The 23,016-nt window shown below is 44.4% G+C and overlaps 1 protein-coding gene across 1 annotated transcript in view; it reads left to right on the plus strand.

Moving 5' to 3' along the window:
• Positions 1 to 23,016, plus strand: part of MICOS10 (mitochondrial contact site and cristae organizing system subunit 10) — a 297,913-nt gene that overhangs the window by 137,782 nt on the left and 137,115 nt on the right. Inside the window, exon 2 of the mRNA XM_044061790.1 lies at positions 2,162 to 2,209. Coding sequence (XP_043917725.1) covers positions 2,162 to 2,209 — 48 coding nt within the window. The remainder of the gene's footprint in view (positions 1 to 2,161; positions 2,210 to 23,016) is intronic.

The following is a 23,016-nucleotide window of genomic DNA, read 5'->3' on the forward strand; positions in this document are numbered from 1 at the left end:
AGCTCTTACTAATTGTCCTTTGACAATTGCCCTCTTCTGTTTATGAGGGTGAGAGCTCGTGTAGTGAAGAAAAGAATTAACATATGTTTCTTTCCTAAAAATTTTTGACAGATTTCTGTCTTTAAGTTTCACGTCCAAATAATCAATCTCTTCACCAGAAACATGGTGTGTAAATTTAAGAAAATTTGTTGTGTGATTAATGTAATCAATAAATTCTTGAACAGCCTGTTGGTCTCCTTTGAACAAGATAAACACATCATCTAAAAACCTGGTATAGTAACAAATGTGTTGTTTCCAATCAGGATTGTCCAAAATATAACATTTCTCCCAGTAGGCCATAACCATGTTGGCCACACTGGCACCACAGGGGGAGCCCATGGCCACCCCCTGTTTTTGGACATAAAATTCTTTTTCAAACAAAAAGAAGTTGGAAGCAAGCACAATGTCTAGAAGTTCTGTGATGTTATCAATTTCACTTTTAGGGGCTTTTAATACATGTAAAAGCAACCCAATCCATTCTATTGCCTCCTGATGGGGAATAGAGGTATATAAATCAGTTAGATCAATGGTAAGAAAATTAAGAATCATCAAAACAGATGTTATTAATGTTTTTCAAGAAAGTCCAAGAATCTTTGCAGATACTAGGGATAAGTTTTGTGTATTTAGAAAGCAAAAAATCTATATATTTGGAACATGGGTAAGTTATAGAGCATCTACCATCAACCAACACCCTCATTGGTGGGTTCTTATAGTCTTTGTGGACCTTTGGTATACCAAACATCACTGGAACCCTAGGTTGGGAAATGTCAATGTATTTATACATATCCATGTCTATCCTACCATTGATGAATAGATCCCTAAAGTAACCTCTTATTTGATTGAAACACCCATTCATGGCATTGAGAGAAGTGGTTTCATAGGCAGGAGAGTCTAAAACCAGTAACATTCTCTCTGTGTAATCACCTCTTTCAAAAATAGCCAAACCGCCCCCTTTGTCTGGCTTTATTACCCTAACTGGTGATTCTCGTAAATGATTAAGTGCTTCCATTTGTTTTTTTGTGATATTGAAAGTGTTACATGTAGAGGTTTTTGAACTATTCATATATCTAATATCCAACTCGCATGCGTTTTCAAAAATTCTTAGCCCCACATGGATTGGAGGGTTGAAAATACTGGATAGTTTTAAACCTTCATTAACATGGTCGGTAACATCATTAAATAACTACTTTAAGTTAAGTTTTCTTACATAGCACTTCAAGTCTATTAACACTTTAGCCACATCACAATGCCTAGTGGGAACAAAAGTGTTCCCTAGTGCTAGCAATTCAACAAGTTCCGGTTCCAATTCCAAGCAAGAAAAATTATAAATGGTAAAGTCACCTTTTTTATTGTGTAAAATTATCGGAAGCTCAGTACTGGTTAAAACTCCCAAGGGGCTTGTTATCTGTTCCAGTTCCTGTCCCTGGCTCCCTGCTGATGGTTGCCGCGATTGCCTAAAAAATTTTTTTGAGGTGGTTTATTATCATTACCACCACCAGGAACCCTATTCATCACCTCTTGCTGTTTATTGCGGTTCCTGTTGCTCCTTCTAGGACCATTATCGCTCTCACCATTTTCACAGTCAGTATTAACAATAGACTGTTCCATTTAAGCATTGACCATTTTGTTCAATGGTTCACTTTGTCTAACAAAATTTTCTAAGACCTCAAAAGTAACTTAATATCAGTTTTGAAACCATGTTCGATTAAATTAGAAAATAAATTACTTTTTAATGGTGGAGTAGGGGTTTCCTGTAGACCTGAAACTTAAGAGTGGTAAGACAAGGAATTGTTTTCTGATTTTGCATGTGATTATCAAAACTCATTTTGACTTGATTCGTTATGTATTGTAGGGAAATGAAAAAAAATGTTCCAGTGAGTGAAAGTATGGTTTCTAGCAACATATGTGAGGAAAAGCTTGCAGAAGAAATGGATTTAGTGTGGCATTGTGGTGTTTTGTCCTAGGTCTGTGAGTTTCAGTTTTATACTATAGCCCTTGGCTTACATTGTCTGTTTCCTTTTGCCTGCTGCATGCACAAGAAAGATTTCTAGTATTTAAATGTTCATGTAGTAAATTACCACCATTTACTCATTTTTTTCAAATTTGTTCTTTCTGTCTACAGGTGCTGGTCTTGGCCTAGGAATTGTGTTCTCGGTGATCTTCTTTAAGAGTAAGTACTCTGTTAACCCAAGAGAAATTGCACATGATAAAAATTGCAACAGTTCACTTACACTGCATACCCACAGTGAAGACCCACATTGGGGAGGGGAAGGGTCAAGCCAACTATGCTTTGTGTGCTGCCAGTCCATTTAGTGCAAAGGAGATGTTAGAAGTGCCTACTGCTGCAATGCTGCTAAAGTAATGCGTTGAGAAATCAACATTATTGCTTCCGTGATATCCACTGGAAATGGCAAATCCTCCCATCCTAAACGCATGCAAACTAGGGCATGATTTGGTATTTCCAAACACCCAAAGGACTGCATGTCTCATCCTCTGCTTAACTCAGCTAGTTGTTGTATTGTGCACATTACTAGAAAGCTCCTACCACCTACAGTAATACCTCCCACCCTCCACACTTTTCAATTAAAACCATATAGTCCTTGTCTGTCCCCTTTAAAGTCAGTACATGACTAACACAAGGTTTAATATAATGAACTGAGCAAAGTTTAATCTCTCATTTTCTTTTAAATAAATTACTTTCATTCCATCACATTTATTTTTTGAAAAAAATATTCCACAAAAACTCACATCAGTTTTAAACACAGCATTTCTCTGTGTAAACAGACCTTCAAAGGCTACACAGTGTCCTGTCCTTGCCTGCATAGATTCATAGGTGTTTAATAGGCTAACAAGCATAAGGACCTTTTTAAGCCTAGCTATGTATCCCAAATCTGTAGCAGCTTCTGGTACCCTTGATAAATACAAGTAGGGTCTTGGAAGATGAAATATTTATAAGCGGGGGTCTGAGAAATGAACCATTTACAGGCTGCTCATGTCCTTTAGAGACATGGGTGCCAAACCAGGGATGACTTTCCTGTTTCCCATCCAGTTGTCCAAGTTGCACTTGAATTGGGTTAGGGAGGAACTCTGCTTCATACGGATTTGGGTGCCTGTTCTAGAGAAGAGGTAATCTCTGGGATACATACCTGTCTTTCCAGCAGGTCCTATTTATATCCCAGGTATGGTTTAAGTCTTTAGAACCGGTAGCTCTGGTGCTGATTTACAGATATGCAGAAGGTTAATCGGGGTGGAATCTGACAGTGCCTTGTATGCCAGGCATAGATCTCCCCTCAACAGCCTGCAGGAGACGGAATAAAGGGTTAGGGCCTTGAGGCAGTCCTGCATAGGACATGTTACTTGTGCCCTGTATTCTTTTAGTGAGGAACCTCTGTGGATGTTCCAGTGGTTGGATAGGCCTGGTTAGGTACATACCAAAGGGGGCATGTACTCATTGAGAAGTCTGACTAATGCTGAATGCAGTGGAACAGTGACTTCCTTTGACCTAGATGCAGTTCATTTGTTTACAAGTTGTACAGCATAGAATGATTTTCTCACTACTGTAGACACATGATGTATTACTGTCTGTGTGTCCTTAAGTCCCTTACTACTGGGTTATCTCTTCGGGCTTTGTTGTCAATATGATGGTTACCAGTGCTAGATGGCTTCCTGAGGGGTGCTGTTATGCATTTCTTGGCATTTAGTTTTAGTCCATGGTTCTGACATCCATTATTTGTCTGTGTCAGTCCTTCCTGGAGAACCTTTGTGTTGATGGGAGATTGTGTGACTGCCCCCATTTTGAAATCCTCTGCAAATTAATCAGCCAGAGTCAATTGACATTGGCCTTGACTTCAGAGAAGTAAATGGCAAAAAGGAGCAGTTCCAGGACTGATCCCTAAGGAACTACACTTGTGACTCCCAATTCTGACTTCCTCGGTCTTGCCTGAGCCAGCTGGCTAGCGACTGGGTGACATAAGGGTTTTTACCTAACCTCTTGAGTTTGTCAACAATGCTCGAATGGGGTATTGTCAGATGCCTTGGTCAGAGCAGGGTAGGCAGTGTAAACCATTTTGCCAGCATCCATTGCTTTGGTGACCTTCTCAGATAAGTCTACCAGGTTGAGTAGGTATGACCTGCCCGTAATTAAACCAGATTGGGTTGGGTCCAGTGTGTGAAGATTTCCTATGTCCTCATTTCTATGATTCTTTCCATGGCTTTGCATCTCAGACTAGTGAGATTTATGGGTCTCTAGCTTCCAGGGTCTGTAAATGGCCCACTTTTGTGCAGGGGGAGTGACTGTTTCTGTTAATTTGTGAGGCACGAATCCTGTTTGGAGGCTATATTTAAACAGCAATTCCAGAGGGCCTTTTAGGTCATGTTTCATGCTGTTTAGAGGGCATCCTGGGGTATTATCTGGGCTCATTTATGCAGTTTTCCTGGCCTTGGAGATGGAGCATTAAGGACCTGTTCCCTAGTGATAGCAGGGGAGTTGTATTTGATGGTATTTCCTGAGGTTGAGGAGAAGAGAGGGGTAATGTTGGAGATGAATTTGTCAGACAGTAGGTTTGCTATTTCTTCTGGCTCAGTATAGGTGGCTCTATTAACAATGAGCTCTGCACACTAGTATATATTGCCTTTGAGGTTGCGGACATAGTTAAAGAATGCCTTGCTGTTGTCTTTGGCTTGGGAGGCCAAATCTGTCAAATTTGGCTTTGGTAGACTTCGTTTGTCCTATGAGTTTGTTTAGCTTGAGAATGCTTTTATCATGGTGAGTTGCACCTCCAAACTTTTGCCATAATTTTCTTCCGTCTGTTGTATAGCCTATTGATGTGATTCCACCAGGGTGGCTTGTTTTCTGAGTTAGTTCTGATGTTCATCGTGTTTCACTGTTGCAGCCCTAACAAATGGGTTATCCGGCTCCCGGTAGCCTTCGATCGGCCAGAATACCAAAGGTAAGTAAAAATGATGTCGGCCGCCGTCTGTTGTAAAGGACGTCAGGGCATCCGATACAAAAGGAGGCAGCTGATGGCACTTCCCCAGTCTTCCTTGCCACAGAGCCTGAAGTAGAAGCTTTTCATGTAGGAGTGCCAGTCAGCAGTTTACCTTTAGTTTCAGACTACAAGAGTTGAAGTCTGCTACAGCTAAGTACCCTGTTGGGGATCCTCTTTTCTTGCCTTAACGAATGTCAGAAAAAGTTAATTGCCTTACCTGTGGAAAGTAGATTCCACATAGAGATTTTCATTCCTATTGCATTATTTGTTTAGGCCTTGAACACGACGTTCCCAGTTGTGATCTCTGTGCCTTCTTTAATCTGCATACTGTCTGTCGTCAGGCTAAGTTTTTGGCTAGGCATTTTGGAGTTTGGCCTAAGTTCATTGGTATGGCGTCCGTTGGTCTTCAGGCTTCGGATATTCTGAAGAAACGTAAGGATAAGGACCGGGACAGGCCTTAGAAAGCTAAGTCCTCGGATGATAAGTTGGTAGTCAGTCAGGCGGTAGCCAGTGAGACGCCTTTGCAGTCCCTGTAGTCCACAGATGTACAACCGCAGGCCTTGATTGAATCACAGTCCCTTAGGCCTTCGGCCTCCATTTTGCCTTCCGACCTGTCCCCGGTCACCTCTTCTGCTGGAGCTGGAACCACTAAGCTGAGTGCGATGCCGGAGGCCTCCATTTTGCGTTCTGACAGCAAACTTCTTCGACTTCTGATGCAACTTCGGTTGCCAGGCCTCCCGAGTCTTTCAGGCTTGCAGGTAAATCTTCATTCGTAAGCCTGTTAAAAGGAAGGCTTCAGTTTCTTCTCGTTCCCCTCAATCCCAAATGGTCAAAATGGCTAATCTCTTGACTCTTATTAGGGGTTCTCGGCCTCCTCCCCCTAAAAGGAGTAGGGATGTTTCTCCTGAGGTTTTGTCCTGTTTGGGTTCTGATTCTTCCAGCATTTCTGCTGATTAAGAGGAATTTTCTCAGGTTTTTTCTCCTTTTGAGTATTCGGATGCAGAGGAGTTAATCCCTTCGGCCTCTCTTCCAGAGGATTTCTCTTTTGGTGATCCTTTTAATTACCCTCAGGGAGCGTTTTAAATGGGAAAGTCAGGATTATCCCCAATCTAAGAAACGGATTAGGGAGTTTCTGGATCTACGTCTGCATAAGCATCTTGCTATTCCCCCTATGTTGGAAGTTGTTGATTTTTTTCTGGAAAATTCCTAGACTCAAAATTCGGTTCCTTCCACTCCCAGAAAACCTGATGGAGTACTTCAGAGTCTCTGATTCTCATCCATTTCTTTTCAGGAACCCGTTGGTGGATCCCAGAGGTTATTTCTCAAGGCCCTAAAGGTGTTAAGGCCACTGTTACCAGGAATTCTGTTCCCTTTGACTGGGAATCTATATAGGTGGGGCAAGAAAGTTTATACCTCTGGCACCCTAGTTATTAGGGCTACTAATTGTCTTTTTCATATGCTGAAGTATCAGCAGCACACCTTGGAGGCTGTTAAGTCTAGGATAGCAAGTGTACCTCTTGGCAGAGAGTAAAGACCTGCAGGATTTACTGAATTCAGCCAGTCTGGTCAATAAGCATTCTTTACACTGCGGTGGTGGTGCTGCGGTAGTGTTGTCGCCTCACAGTAAGACGTCATCCCGTTCGATTCTCGGCTATTGCGTCTTTTGTGTGAAGACGTGCATAAATGGGCGTACCTTCGTTGAAGGTTGTGTCAGGGCTGGCAACTCTGCACGTAAAAATCCACTGCCAATCATTAGTGGACTGGAGTTCTGCTGTGTGGACTCCTAACAGGGAAAAGCCGAAAGACGCAACAACATTGTGGTTTTGACATGCTTGAAGCCTCCAGCAGGGCTACGGCTACTGGATCCGTTATTAGAAGGCACGCTTGGCTCAGAACCTGTCAAGGCTAAGCTTTTGGATGTACCTTTGCATAAAGACAGTCTTTTTGGCAGCAAAGCAGAGGAGGTACTTAAGATGGAGGATAAGGCCAAGTCCATGCAAGCTGTTAAGGATTCTCTGCAAGTTCAACCCCCTCGCTTTAGCAGGAATTACCCTTCCAAGAGTTGCACCTTTCCTGATGCCAGCAGACAGAACCATTCCAGGACTAGAGGTTACAAATCATCTAGGGGGCAGGCGGCTTCCCCTCAACGATGTAGGTGTTGGCAGGCTTCCACTTCTAAGGTGGGAAGCTCCAAGCCTGCATCTCAATCAAAACACTCTCAATGACTTTTTTCCAACTTCTGCCTGTTTTTGCTTGCCTGGAGAGTCCTTTAGGGGGAAGGTTGGCCCTTTTTGCAGATCTCTGGGCCACTATCACGGATGACAAATGGGTGCTCAGAACGGTGTCCCTAGGGCACAAGTTTTCTTTCCACACCTTTCCAGCTCCCAAGGGATTCCCAGACATTCCTCCAAACCAAAGGGCAGAAGTAGAAAAACAAATTGTCTGTCTCATCTGGGAGCAATGGAATCGGTTCCTGCTCAACAGGTAGACCAGGCCTTTTATTCCAGGCTTTTCCTAGTTCCAAAAAAAAAAAGGCACCTGGCGTCCTATCCTAAATCTTTCCATTCTGAACTCTTTTCTAGTAATTCCAAAGTTCAGAATGCTCACTCTGCATCAATTGCTACCAATGCTAGAAAAGGATTCCTGGCTGGTAACCTTGGATCTCGGAGGCTTATCCTATATATCCCTATCAGGGAAAAAAGGATTCCTGGCTGGTAACCTTGGATCTCGTAGGCTTATCTATATATCCCTATCAGGGAATGCTGAAGGTGGTTTCTTCATTTGAGTGGGCAAGCAACATTATCAATTCTCTGCACTGCCCTTTGGCTTATCTACTGCTCCCAGAGTCTTCACAAAGTGCCTGGCCCCAGTCATTTTGCAGGCAGAAGAACATTCCGATTTATCCATACTTGGACAACTGTCTGATTTCAAGCAGGTTCTTAGGAACAGCTGTTAAAGGATCTGGAATTTGTAAAGACTCTTCTCTCTTCTTGGGTTGCACACAACGAGGAAAAAATCAAAAATGGTACCATCCAAGGAGATAACATTCCTAGGAGCGAGTCTGAACACAGCCGTCCAGATGATACATCTCACCCAGGAGAAGAGGACAACTCTTTCAGTTTACTTCAAGGATCTTGGCAAGCCTGTTCCAGCTCCCTGCAAGCTCTGGGATTCATGGCATCTTGTATTCTCCTGATTCCATATGCAAGACTGCATATGAAGAAATTGCAATGGTACCTCAAAAACATTTGGTGTCAACACACACACGACCTGTTTATGATGATTCCTCTGCTTTCATCTCTGCAGACAGAGTTTCTATGGTAGGCAACAGCCTGTCTACAAAACAAAGGCATGCCTTTTCGACCACCTTTTGCCACTCAAGTTCTGACCACAGACTCATCAGACTATGCCTGGGGAGCACACCTGGATGGCAGATGCATACAGGGACATTGGAACGCCCAGGAGATGCACCTGCACATAAATCTAAAAAGGTTGATTGCAGATATTCGTGTTTCACTGTTGCAGTCATCACACTTGGGTTACCTGCTGGCAGGCTACCCACAGTCTGCCTGAACTCCAAAGTCCTGGTCCAGCGTCGGTTGCTGTCGCCTCTTCCCTGACATTCGTGCACCAGGGGTATATAAGATTCAGCTGACGCCATTTTCTTCCGTCTTTCTTGCCATGCGGCGCCCGAAGCAAAAGCAGTTCGCAAGTGCCGGTCGGCCAACTCCTGAGATTTTCGAAATTGAATTTCAGATCCGAAGTCTTTAATAAAGCTAAGTACCCCGTTAGGGAAACTTTTCTTGCTCCAGACCGATGTCAGTAAAATTTAACAATTGCATTTCTTGTGGGAAGCAAATACCTCCTAAGGATTTTCATTCTTACTGTATTCCTTGCCTAGGCCCTGACCACAACGTTGCTAGTTGTCGGTTTTGTGCTAGATTTAACCAACGCACTATTAAGCATCTGTACGATTTTGCTTTCAATTACTTTGGCCGAAGGTTTAACTATATAATGCCGTCGGAACAGCCGATGATCAGAGTTCATAAAAAGCGCAAGGAAAAAGAAAAGGACAGGCATCCAAGGTCCAAAACCGACGAAGCCTCTTCTAGGCTAGTTGCCGGTTCTCAGTGAGTCATTTTCGCAGCCCCTGACACCCGCTACCTCAGAGCCACAAGCCGCCTCAGACTCCCACGTGGAGACAACTAGGCCTCTGGAAACTCAAGGTATTGGGCCTACGGAAACTACTCCCTCAGATGGGTGTTTTCAGACCTACATAGTGTTCTATCAAGACCACTTCAGCAACAAAGACAAAGTCTAAAACATCTTTAAAGGCAAAGAAACAAGTACAGCATTCTCCTGGACAGTCATCCATGTCTAAGAAACAGATGCTTAAAATGGCCGAGGACCTAATTACTTTGTTCAGGGGTTCCCATCCCCTTCCTGATAAAAGGCCTAAGCAAGACACTGACTGACTGATTCCTCTGATCAGGTTTCTATTTAATCTGATTCCTCTTCAGAACAGGGATATTCTCCCCCCCCCCATGAGGACTCTGATGCTGAAGAATCTATCCCTTCAGCCTCTCCTCCTGAGGACTATTCTTTTGGGGAAACCCTGCACACCATGAGGGAGCATTTCCACTGGGAGAGCCAAGATTATTCAGAATCCAAGAAAAGGCTCAGAGACTTTCTTTTATTGCCTCAACACAGACCTCTTGCTATTCCTCCTGTGCTAGACATTATAGATGTATTTTCTGAGTCCACTCTGTCTCCTGATTCTTTAACCCCTGCACCAGTTAAGCCAGATGGGTATTACAGGGTTCCAGATTCACATACATTTCTTTATAAAAACCCTGCTACTGATCCAGAAACTATTTCTCAGGGTCCCAAAGGGGTCAAGGCTTCCACTGCAAAAAAACCCCTGTTCCCTCTGATAGGGATTCTAGAGCACTAGACAGATGGTGGGGGGGGGAGGTTTACACCTCTGCTACTTTAGCTGTAAGGGCTTTAAACTGCCAGTTTCATATGCTTAAATATCAGCAATACCTAATGTCTTTGCTAAAACAGAAAATGCTTACAAGCTCAGAATGTCCTGAGAAGAAGGAAATGCAGGATTCACTGCATGCAGCTGAACAGGTGGGAAGGCATACTTTGCAATGTGGTTTTGATTCATTTAGAGGCATCTTGCAGAGCCGCAGTTACAGGTTCTGTCATTCGAAGACCTGCTTGGTTAAAAGAACAGAGTTTACCTGATCATATTGAAGCAAAATTATTGGATGCTCCATTACAGCATGATACTTTGGTGTTAAGGCAGAAGAGGTGTTAAAGAAAATTGAGGATAAAGCAAAATCAATGCAGATGGTAAATTATTTCTTACAGGTTCAGCCACCTAGATTTAGCAGGAACTGGCCTTCTAAAAATTGGTCCTTTCCAGTGTCAGACAGACCACAGAGGCAGATACAGATGCCCAAGAGGCAGATCTCAGCCCCATGGCTCATCCAGACCTAAACAATGGGGTGCTTCAGCCCCCAAAGGCGGAGAAGACAAATCACAACCTTATAGGAAACAGTCCCAATGACTTTCCTCTACAAATGCCAAGCACTTACCTTTTGGCAGCACCCTTAGGGGGAAAACTAGCACTTTTCTCACAAAATTGGCACATGATCACCCAGGACAAATGGGTACTGAATATTGTTTCTCAGGGTTACAGGTTCCACTTTCACACCCTGCCAAGGTCAAAAGGTATGCCAGACCGGCCACAAAATCAATGGGCAGAGGCACAAAAACAAATTTCTGCTCTCATGGACATGAGGGCTATTCAAAAAGTACCACAGCAAGAACAGGGGCAAGGATTTTACTCCCAAGACTTTTCTTGGTTCCCAGAAAGGACAAAGCCTGGAGACCAATACTGGACCTGTCTGTTCTAAACACTTTCCTGGATGTTCCAGAATTCAAAATGTTGACACTGCAGCAACTTCTACCCATGCTGGGCAAGAAGGCTTGGCTAGTTACTTTGGACCTCAAAGAGGCATACCTGCATGTCCCAATCAGACAATCTTGCAGAAGATACCTCAGATTCATAGCTGGCTCAATGCATTACCAATTCTCTGCACTGCTCTTTGGCTTATCTACTGCGCCCAGGGTCTTCACAAAATGCTTGGCACCAGTAATTGCATTTTGCAGACAAAAAGGAATTCAAATACATCCCTACTTGGATGACTGCCTTATTCAAGCAGAGAGCAAGGACATTCTACTAAAGTATCTGGCGTTTGTAAAAAGATTACTAATTTGCCTAGGGTACACAGTAAACGAAAAGAAATCAAAACTAGTGCCCTCTCAAGAGATCATATTCATGGGTGCAAGCTTAAATACAACTGCCCAGATGGCTTATCTCACGCCAGACAAGCAAAGGCAACTGACTCATTACTTTCAAATGATGGCAACAAAGACCCAGCTACCTGCAAGAAAAATTCTGCAGGCTTTGGGCTTCATGGCATCCTGCATCCTACTAATTCCATATGCAAGACTGCATATGAGGAAGCTACAGTGGTATCTAAAAAGTGTTTAGATTCAACATTGCCACAGCCTGGAAACAATAATAACTCTTATTCTCTGCCTGCAACAGGAGTTTCGATGGTGGGCACTGGCCTGTCACCACAACAAGGGACAGCCTTTCACTTTACCCACAGCCAGGCAGACACCGACAGCAGATGCATCGGATTATGCCTGGACCCAAATGCATGTTCATATCTATCAAAAAGAGATACTAACTGTACAGAATGCCCTGACAGTCTTCAAGGATCTACTACATCCAGGACAACTATTACTAAAGACGGACAATGCCACAGTTATGTGGTACATAAAACAAGCAAGGGGGCACACATTTCTACCCCCTCTGCAGGCAAGCCATGACTTTGTGGAACACAGCAATGACCTGTCAAGTACATCTGCAGGCACAATTCCTGCCAGGAAAGAAAAATAATCTGGCAGACTAACTAAGCAGAAACCTCATGGACCCTCACGAGTGGAAACTAGATCCATAGGTCTTCAGCATGATAAGGAAATGGGGATGCCCAGACATAGATCTATTTGCCTCCCCTCACAACTGCCAACTACAGAGATTCTACACAAGGACTTATCACTCACAAGCATGGAAAGTGGATGCTCTATCATTCAGCTGGAAAACCCTAACAGTTTATACCTTTCCACCCCTGCCTCTCCTTCCCAAGGTACTCCTAAATGTCGGACAAGAGAAGTCAAAAATGATCTTGATCGTCCCAGACTGGCCACACCAGCACTGGTACCCAATTCTAAAGAGCTTGTCTCAAGGCCCAGCCTGGACTTTACCTCAAATTCCTCATCTTCTGACCCAACAAAACAATTGGATCTTGCACAGCCATCTCAGAACCTTAAATCTGGCTGCATGGCAAATAATATAGCCACTTGGAACACACCTCTCTCTAAAGCTGTTATGGATGTCATTCTGGAAGCCAGGAGGCCCAACACCAGGAAATCTTATGCAGAAAAATGGAAGAGATTCTGTGCTTGGAACCAGGCACAAGGACTTGAACGACTTGTTCCAAATATTCCTCAGATTTTACAATACTTAACTGAGATGCTGGACAAAGGCCTATCTTTCTCATCAATTAAGATCAATGCATCTGCCATTTCAGCTCATTACAATACGTAACCTCTATTTTCTCTCATCCACTGCTAAGACAGTACCTCAGAGGGGCAAAAAAACAAGACCCCAAGGAGTGCACCGATACCTACATGGGACCTCAACTTTGTTTTGGAAAAGCTCACACTGCCTCCTTTTGAGCCAGCCAGTACAGCCGATATGAAATTCTTATGGAAAACTGCTCCGCTCCTAGCAATAACTTCAGCAAGAAGAGTCTCAGAATTACAGGCATTAATGGCAGTGAAACTTTTTATCACTTTTCATCCAGACAGGGTTTTTCTAAGGACAAACCCAACATTTATGCCAAAGGTAGTACCCAGTGTGGCTCTTAACCAAACCATTCATTTGCCAACATTTTATCCAAATCCCCAGAATAAAGGGAAGAGAATTCTGCACTCTGGACATGCACAGGCAGCTACGCTTCTACTTGGACAAAACAAAAGCTTTCAGAAAAACTGAACAGCAGTTTGTAGCGTATGCTGCAGGATCACAAGGAAAGGCTATCTCAAAGCAGACTATTTCAAAAAGGATGGGACACTGTATTTGTTTCTGCTATGCACAGCATAGTAAGTCAGTGCCTAAGAATATTGGGCCACATTCTACCAGGGCAGCAGCCACTTCAGCAGCCTTTCTCAGAGGAGTACCAACCAAGGAAATTTTGGAGGCTGCAACTTGGAGTTCAGTACGCACCTTTACCAAGCATCATCACTTGCCTCTCTATGCTAAATCCAGAGCAGACTTTGCCACTGCAGTTCTGCAGGGCCTCGTAGCCACTCCTAATCCTATTTAGACCCAGCCGCCCTACCTCAGCTTTGGGATTCAACCCAAGTGTAATGACTGCAACAGTGAAACACTATGAACATAGTACAGTTGTGTACCTACCATAAATGTAGATGTTAGTGTATTCACTGTTGCAGTCCAGGTTACCCACCCTCCATCCCCCTTTCTTTGCTGGAACTTATCAATACCTCTCTATCCTATACAACCTATGTGGTGTATTTGCTTGTAGATGAAGGTATTGTTTTTATTTTACTGTGTTTTTATAAGCAATGTGTATTGCCTACCTTCTTGGGGGCACCTGACATCTGGGGCAAGAAAAACTGAAGAAAATGGTGTCTGCTGCATCTTGTATTCCCCTGGAGCACTGACATCAGGGAAGAGGTGACTGCAACCGACGCCGGACCAGGACTTTGGAATTCAGGCAGACTGCGGGTAGCCTGCCAGCAGGATAACCCAAGTGTAATGACTGCAACCGTGAATACACTCTAACATCTACATTTATGGTAGGTACACAACTGTACTTTTCCCTCTGATAGGGAATCTAGAGCACTGGACAGATGGGGGTAAAAAAGTTTACACTTCTGCTAATTTAGCTGTAAGGGCTTTAAACTGCCAGTTTCACATGCTTAAATCTAATGTCTCTGCTAAAACAGAAAATGCTGACAAACTCAAAAGTCCTGAAAACAAGGAAATGCAGGATTTATTGCATGCAGCTGAACAAGTGGGAAAGCATACTTTGCAATGTGGTTTTGATTCACTAGAGGCTTTTTGCAGGGCCGCAGTTACAGGCTCTGTCATTCGAAGGCATGCTTGGTTAAAAGAACAGAGTCTGCCTGATCACGTTAAAGCAAAATGATTGGATGCTTCATTACAGCATGATACTTTGTTTGGTGTTAAGGCAGAAGAGGTGTTAAAGAAAATGGAGGATAAAGCAAAATCAATGCAGACAGTAAAGGATTTCTTACAGGTTCAGCCACCCAGATTTAGCAGGAACTGGACTTCTAAGAATTGGTCCTTTCCAGTGTCAGGCCACAAAGAGGCAGATCTCAGCCCCAAGACTCATACAGGCCTAAACAGTGGGGTGCTCCTGCCTCCAAAAGCGGAAAAGACAAATCACAGCCTTATAGGAAATGGTCCCAATGACTTCCCACTGCCAATGCCAAGCACTTGCCTTTTGGCAGCACCCTTAGGGGGAAAGCTAGCACTTTTCTCACAAAATTTGCACATGATTACCCAGGACAAATGGGTACTGAATATTGTTTCTCAGGGCTACAGGTTCCACTTTCACACCCTCCCCAAGGCAAAAGGTATGCCAGACCTGCCACACAATCAGTGGGCAGAGGCACAAAAACAAATTTCATCTCTCATGGACATGAGGGCTATTCAAAGAGTACCATAGCAAGAGCAGAGACAAGGATTTTACTCAAGACTTTTCTTGGTACCCAGAAAGGACCAAGCCTGGAGACCAATACTGGACCTGTGTATTCTAAATACTTTTCTGGACGCCAAAATTCAAAATGTCGACACTGCAGCAACTTCTGCCCATGCTGTGCAAGAAGGCTTGGCTCGTAACTTTGGACCTCAGAGGCATACCTGCATGTCCCAATCACAGTCTTGCAGAAGATACCTCAAATTCATAGCTGGCTCAATGCACTACCAATTCTCTGCACTGCCCTTTGGCTTATCTACTGCGCCCAGGGTCTTCACGAACTGCCTGGCACCAGTAATTGCATTTTGCAGACAAAGAGGAATTCAAATATATCCCTACTTGGACGACTGCCTTATTCAAGCAAAGAGCAAGGACATTCTACTAAAGCATCTGGCATTTGTAAAAAGATTAATAATTTGCCTAGGGTACACAGTAAACAAAAAGAAATCAAAACTAGCGCCCTCTCGAGAGTGTATTCCTGGGTGCAAGCTTAACTGCCCAGATGGCTTATCTCACGCCAGACAAACAAAGGTAACTGACTCATTACTTCCAAATGATGGCAACAAAAACCCAGTTACCTGCAAGAAAAATTCTGCAGGCTTTGGGCTTCATGGCATCTGGCATTTGCTAATTCTATATGCAAGACTGCATATGAGGAAGCTACAATGGTTTCTAAAAAGTGTTTGGACTCAACATTGCCACAGCCTGGAAACAATTACTCTCATTCCCTGCCTGCAACAGGAGTTTCAATGGTGGGCACTGGCCTGTCACCACAACAGGGGACAGACATTCACTTTACTCACAGCCAGGCAGACACTAACAGATGCATTGGATTATGCCTGGGGGGGCACACATGGCAGGAAAATGTATTCAGGGCACGTGGCCCGCAAGCCAAATGCATCTTCATATCAATCAAAAAGAGATGCTAGCTGTACAGAATGCCCTGACGGCCTTCAAGAATCTACTCCATCCAGGACAACTATTACTAAAGACGGACAATACTACAGTCATGTGGTACATAAACAAGGAAGGGGGCACACATTCTTACCCCCTCTGCAGACAGGCCATGATTTTGTGGAACACAGCATTGACCTATCAAGTGCATCTGCAAGCACAATTCCTGCCAGGAAAGACAAATACTCTGGCAGACTAACTAAGCAGAAACCTCATGGACCCTCACGAGTGGAAACTAGATCCACAAGTCTTCAGCATGATGACAGGGAAATGGGGATGCCCAGACATAGATCTATTTGCCTCCCCTCAACTGCCAACTACAGAGATTCTGCACAAGGACTTATCACACACAAGCATGGAAGGTGGATGCTCTATCATTCAGCTGGAAAACCCTGACAGTTTATGCCTTTCCTCCACTGCCTCTCCTCCTCAAGGTACTCCTGTAGGTCAGACAAGAGAAGCCAAAAATGATTCTGATTGCCCCAGACTGGCCATGCCAGCACTGGTACCCAATCCTAAAGAGCTTGTCTCAAGACCCAGCCTGGACTTTACCTCAAATTCCTCATCTACTGACCCAACAAAACAGTCAGATCCTGCACAGCCAACTCGGAACCTTAAATCTGTCTGCATGGCGAATAATCTAACCACTCAGAACACACCTCTCTAAAGCAGTTATGGATGTCATTTTAGAAGCCAGGAGCCCCAGCACCAGAAAATCATATGCAGAAAAATGGAAGAGATTCTGTGCTTGGAATCCAGCGCAAGGAATTGACCAGCTTGTTCCAAATATTCCTCAGATTTTACAATACGTAACTGAGATGCTGGACAAAGGCCTATCCTTCTCATCAATTAAGATCCATGCCTCTGCCATTTCAGCTCATTACAGTATGGAGCCACCTATTTTTTCCCATCCACTGCTAAGGCAGTACCTCCGAGGGGCCAAAAACATAAGAGCACAGATACCTACATGGGACCTCAATTTTGTCTTGGAAAAACTCTCACTGCCTCCTTTTGAGCCAGCAAATACAGCTGAGATAAAATTCTTATGGAAAACGGCTCTGCTCCTAGCAATAACTTCAGCAAGAGTCGTCTCGGAGTTACAGGCATTAATGGCAGTGGAACCTTTTATCACTTTCCATCCGGACAGGGTTTCTCTAAGGAGAAACCCAACATTTTATGCCAAAGGTAGTATCCGGTGTGGCTCTTAATCAAACCATTCATTTGCCTATTTTTTATCCAACTCCCCAGAATAAAGGGGGGAGAGACTTCTGCATTCTTTGGACATACACAGGCAGCTACGCTTCTATTTGGACAAAACTGAAGCTTTCCGAAAGACTGAGCAACTTTTAGTGGCATATGCTGCAGGATCACAAGGAAAGGCTATCTCAAAGCAAACTATTTCAAAATGGATAGGACACTGCGTTCGTTTCTGCTATGCACAGCATGGCAAATCAGTGCCTAAGGGCATTAGGCCACATTCGACCAGGGCAGCAGCCACATCAGCAGCCTTTCTCAGAGGAGTACCAACCAAGGAAATTTTGGAGGCTGCAACTTGGAGTTTAGTGCACACTTTTTTACCAAGCACTACCACTTACCTCTTTACTCTAAATCCAGAGCAGGCTGCAGTCCTTACAAATGGGTTGTCCTGTCGTCAGGCAGCCCTTCGGTCGGCCGGATTCCAAAGTCTGGGTCTGGCCTCGGCTGGTGTCGCACTTCACCCGACGTCATAGCTGCAGTTCTTCGGGTATAAAGGCATCAGCCGACGCCATTTTCCCCAGTCTTTCTTGCCGCGTGGCGCCCGAAGCAGAAGCTGTTCGCAAGTGCCGGTCGGTCAGAACCAGAGATTACTACTACCGAATACTTCTACCGAAGACTTCTAAAAAGCTAAGTACCCCGTTGGGGACTCTTTCTTGCCTCAGCCGATGTCAGAAAAAGTGAATAACTGTTTAACTTGTGGGAAACAAATACCTCATAAAGATTTCCACTCTTACTGCTTACCTTGCTTAGGCCCAGACCACGACGTAGCAGCTTGTCTAGCCTGTGCTTCTTTTAACCGACGGACGCTTAGACGTCGATCGGAATTTGCTGAGGAGTTTTTCGGCTCCGCTTTTGCTTACATTATGCCGTCGGATCCTCCGACTACGCAAATTTCTAAAAAACGCAAGGAAAAGGACCGACACTCGTGGTCCGCGGTTTCGGCCGAAACCGCGGTTAAATAACCATGAGTGTCTCTGTTTCGCTGAAACAGAGTCCATGGTTCTTCCTTGCCGAAAAACTTACCTCTTACCGAGGCCTCATCTAGCTTGGCTGAATCTGCTACTGAAATCCCACCTGCTCTTGCAGGTTCACAGGATTTATCTGACACTATACCTTTGGATATATCCACCCCTGCACGTGGAGCTGCTAGGCCTCCTGCATCCATGTCGATTAAGGCCTTTGCCAGGGCTAAAGCAGCAAAAACTACCAAAACTGTGCCTGCTAAGACCCCCTCTCACAGGCCTAGCTCTAGTTCACAAATGCTTAGTCTAGCAGAGGATCTCATTTCTTTGATCCGGGGATCCCAACCGCATCCAGACAGGGCCTCTCACCCACCTCCAGAGAAGAGGACTAGAGTAGAGCCCCCTGAGCCAGTTTCTTCAGATGACCCCTCTGATTCCAACAATTCAAACCCTCCAGAGGGCTCCTTTTCTCCTTATGAGGACTCTGATGCAGAAGAGTCCATTCCTTCTGCCTCTCCGCCTGAGGAATTTTCCTTTGGGGAAACCTTGCATGCTATGAGAGAACAATTTCAATGGCAGGGCCAGGATTTTTCAGACTCTAGGAAAAGGCTTAGAACCTTTTTGCATTTGCCACAGCGTAGGCCTTTAGCCATTCCTCCAGTACTTACTGTTGTGGATGATGAATTTAATGATGCTTGTACTGCTCCTGATTCTCTACCTCCGGCCCTGGCTAAGCCCGATAGGTACTACAGGGTTCCGGACACACATTATCATTTGTATAAGGCCCCTTTTGCAGATCCCGAAACCATCTCCCAGGGACCCAAGGCTGTAGCAGCTACCTCTACCAAAAACCCCCTCCCCTCTGAAAGGGAATCTAGGGCCTTAGAGAGATGGGGTAAAAAAGTTTACACTTCTGCTACTCTTTCAGCTAGGGCCTTGAACTGCCAATTCCACATGATTCAGTATCAGGAATTTATGTTAGACCAATTAATTAAAAAACTAACCTCTGATGAACCATTAGATAAAAAGTCTGTACAGGAAATGGTACATAACATTCAGCAGGTCAGTAATCATTCCTTAAAATGCAGCTATGATGCACTGGAGGCTTCCTTTAGATCAGCCATGACTGGCACAGTGATCAGAAGACATGCATGGTTAAAAGGGCAGTCCTTACCAGACCATGTTAAATCAAAACTCCTAGATGCTCCCATGGATAAGCTCAATTTGTTTGGCTCCCCTGCACAGCAGGTGCTGAAGAAGGTGGAAGAGAAAGCAAAATCTGTCCAGACAGTCAAGGATTTCTTGCAGGTCCAGCCTCCAAGGTTTAGCAGGAACTGGCCTTCCAAGAATTGGTCCTTTCCAGACACCTCCAGAGCTCCGAGAGGCAGGAATAGGCGCTCAAGAGGCAGGGGTCAATCCAGAGGTGCCTACAGGGGAATTCAGTGGCAAAATAACAACCAGCGAGGTGCAGCCACAGACACAGCCACCACCACTTCCACAGGACAATCGCAGTGACTTGGCTCTGGCACCGCCTACCAGGGAACAACTAGAAGCACCCTTAGGCGGGAAGCTAGCCTTATTTTCAGTAAACTGGCATTACATCACAGGAGACAAATGGATTTTACAGACAATAGACCAAGGTTACAGGTTTCACTTCCATACTCTACCAAGGAAGAGAGGAATGCAAAACCTACCTCCAAATCAGAAGACGGAAGCTCTAGAACAAATAACTCACTAAGGATGAGAGCTGTAGAAAGAGTGCCATCTATGGAACAAGGGCAAGGATTTTACTCCAGACTCTTCCTGGTACCAAGAAAAGAAAACCAATGGAGACCTATTCTCGACCTGTCCGCTTTAAACACATACCTCATTGTTCCAAAATTCAAAATGCTGACCCTACAGCAGCTTCTTCCCATGCTGGGCAAGGAGTCTTGGCTGGTAACTCTAGATCTCAAGGAGGCATACCTGCACGTCCCCATACGACCAAATTGCAGAAGATACCTCAGATTTCTTGCAGGATCAGAGCATTATCAATTCTCAGCATTGCCCTTTGGCTTATCTACTGCGCAGAGTATTCACGAAATGCCTGGCATCAGTAATTGCTCATTGCAGACTTCAGGGAATTCAAATTTACCCTTACCTGGACGACTGCCTGTTACAAGCGGACAACAAAAACAAGTTAACAAAAGATTTGGAAAGGGTCATTCATCTACTACAAGCCCTGGGATACACAGTCAATATAAAAAAGGCAAGGCTGATACCATCCCAAAGGATAACCTTCTTGGGTGCAGATCTGGACACATCAAAACAAATGGCATTCCTGACAGTAGAAAAACAGGAGCAACTCCCTCTCTACTTCATGGCATTAACAAAGCAGAACCAGCTAACAGCAAGAAAAGTCCTGCAAGCCCTGGGTTACATGGCATCCTGCATAATATTGATTCCACATGCCAGACTACATATGAGAAAGTTACAGTGGTACCTAAGGAATTTATGGTCTCAGCACAAGCACAGCCTAGAAACCCAAATTCCAATAATTCCATGCCTGAAGCAAGAATTCCAATGGTGGGCTCAGGCCTGTCTATTAAACAAGGGACTGCCCTTCCACAACACTCAGCCAAGCCAGGCCATCACAACAGATGCCACAGACCTCGGTTGTGGGGCACACATGCTGGACAAGTGCACACAGGGCTTATGGACTCAAGACCAGCTGCGCCTACACATAAATCAAAAGGAAATGCTGGCAGTAAAACTGGCAATTCAGGCATTCAGACCATTCCTCCAACAGGGTCAACTGCTGATAAGGACGGACAACACCACAGTTATGTGGTACATCAACAAACAAGGAGGCACACATTCATACCCTCTATGCCGGATGGCAGTGGACCTCTGGAATGTGGCCCTGAGCTTCAACATTCAGTTACAAGCAATTTTTGTGCCAGGAAAAGAAAATATACTAGCAGACATCCTGAGCAGAACTACCACGGATGCTCACGAGTGGATGCTGCATCCGGACATCTTCAAAACCATTACAGGGAAATGGGGACTACCAGAAATAGACTTATTTGCAACCCCACACAACCACCAACTGAAAAAATTCTGCACAAGGACGTACCACCCACTTGCTTGGAAAGTGGACTCCCTATCCTTCAGTTGGAAAAACCTGACAGCATATGCATTCCCACCTCTTTCTTTGATGCACAAGGTGCTATTGAAGATCAAAGAGGGCCGTCCAAGGATCATCCTGATAGCTCCAGACTGGCCAAGGCAACATTGGTACCCATTACTGAGGAGCATGTCTCGAGAACAAATATGGCCTCTACCCCTTGTTCCCCTGCTGTTAACACAGAACAACTTCAAAACCCTACATCCAAACCTGAAAACACTGCAACTGGCTGCCTGGAGCATTGCATAAGACCAAATAACCCAGATTTATCTCAAAGGGTTAAAGACATTATCTTGGAGGCTCGCAGACCCTCAACAAGAAAAAATTATTCAGCAAAATGGAAAAGATATCTCATTTGGAGTATGGCAAAAGGAGAAAATGTGGCACTGGTAAACATAGCTAATGTCCTGGAATACTTGGCAGAGCTCTTCCACAACGGCCTGTCCTATTCTTCCATTAAGATTCATGCATCAGCTATTTCAGCAGAATACAACTTGGATCCTCCAGTCTTCTCACATCCTCTACTCAGGCAGTTTCTGAGAGGAATTAAAAACGTAAAACCACCTATGAAGCCACTATTGCCAGCATGGGACTTGAACTTTGTGCTAGAAAAGTTGACACTCCCTCCTTTCAAGCCAGCAGCAACAGCAGAATTACAGTACTTATCATGGAAAACTGCTTTCCTGCTTGCAATCACTTCAGCAAGAAGGGTATCCGAGCTACAGGCATTAATGGCAGTACAGCCCTTCCTGATCTTCCATCAAGATAGTGTCCATGAGAACTAATCCTACTTTTATGCCAAAGGTGGTCTCCAGGGTATCTTTAAATCAAGCTATCCACCTACCTACATTCTTCCCCAACCCACAGAACAGGGGAGAAAGACTGTTGCATACCTTGGATGTACATAGACAATTACGTTACTACCTGGACAGGACCAAGAGCAATAGAACAACTGACCAGCTACTGGTAGCATATGCAACAGGAATGGAAGGAAAAACAATTTCGAAACAGACAATCTCTAAGTGGATAGGAAATTGCATTAGATTTTGTTATTCCTACCATGGAAAGAAAACTCCAGAAAACATCAGGCCTCCCTCTACAAGGGCTACAGCCAATACCACAGCTTTTTTACGAGGAGTGGCTACCAAATACATTTTAGAGGCTGCTACTTGGAGCTCCTTGCATACATTTGCCAAGCATTATAATTTACCTTTATACTCCAGATCCCGAGCAGGTTTTGCCACTGCTGTTTTGCAAGGGATCTTAACTACACCATAATCTTATTTCTCCTCTTCCCCAGTTTGGCTATGGTATTCTACCCATTTGTAAGGACTGCAGATGCATCCTTGAAGGACATAGTACAGTTTTGTACCTACCATAAATGTAGATGTCCGATAGGCATGCATCTGCAGTCAGGATTACCCACCCTCCTTCCCTCTGTGGTACTCCTAGGGTATTTGCCCATCTTGTAGCTAGCTGGGGAATCTATTATGGTGTATTTGTTTGTATATATGTACATACATGCTTATTTTTGTTTGCTCTCTACTATTTGGAACCATTTGCATTTATCCAAATTTAGCCTTCCTAGAGGGCACCTGGCATCTGGGGCAAGAAACACTGAGGAAAATGGCGTCGGCTGATGCCTTTATACCCGAAGAACTGCAGCTATGACGTCGGGTGAAGTGCGATACCAGCCGAGGCCAGACCCAGACTTTGGAATCCGGCCGACCGAAGGGCTGCCTGACGACAGGACAACCCAT

Source organism: Protopterus annectens, chromosome 2.part0, assembly GCF_019279795.1.
Source record: "Protopterus annectens isolate FY-2018-M chromosome 2.part0, PAN1.0, whole genome shotgun sequence".
Taxonomy (NCBI): Eukaryota; Metazoa; Chordata; order Ceratodontiformes; family Protopteridae; genus Protopterus; species Protopterus annectens.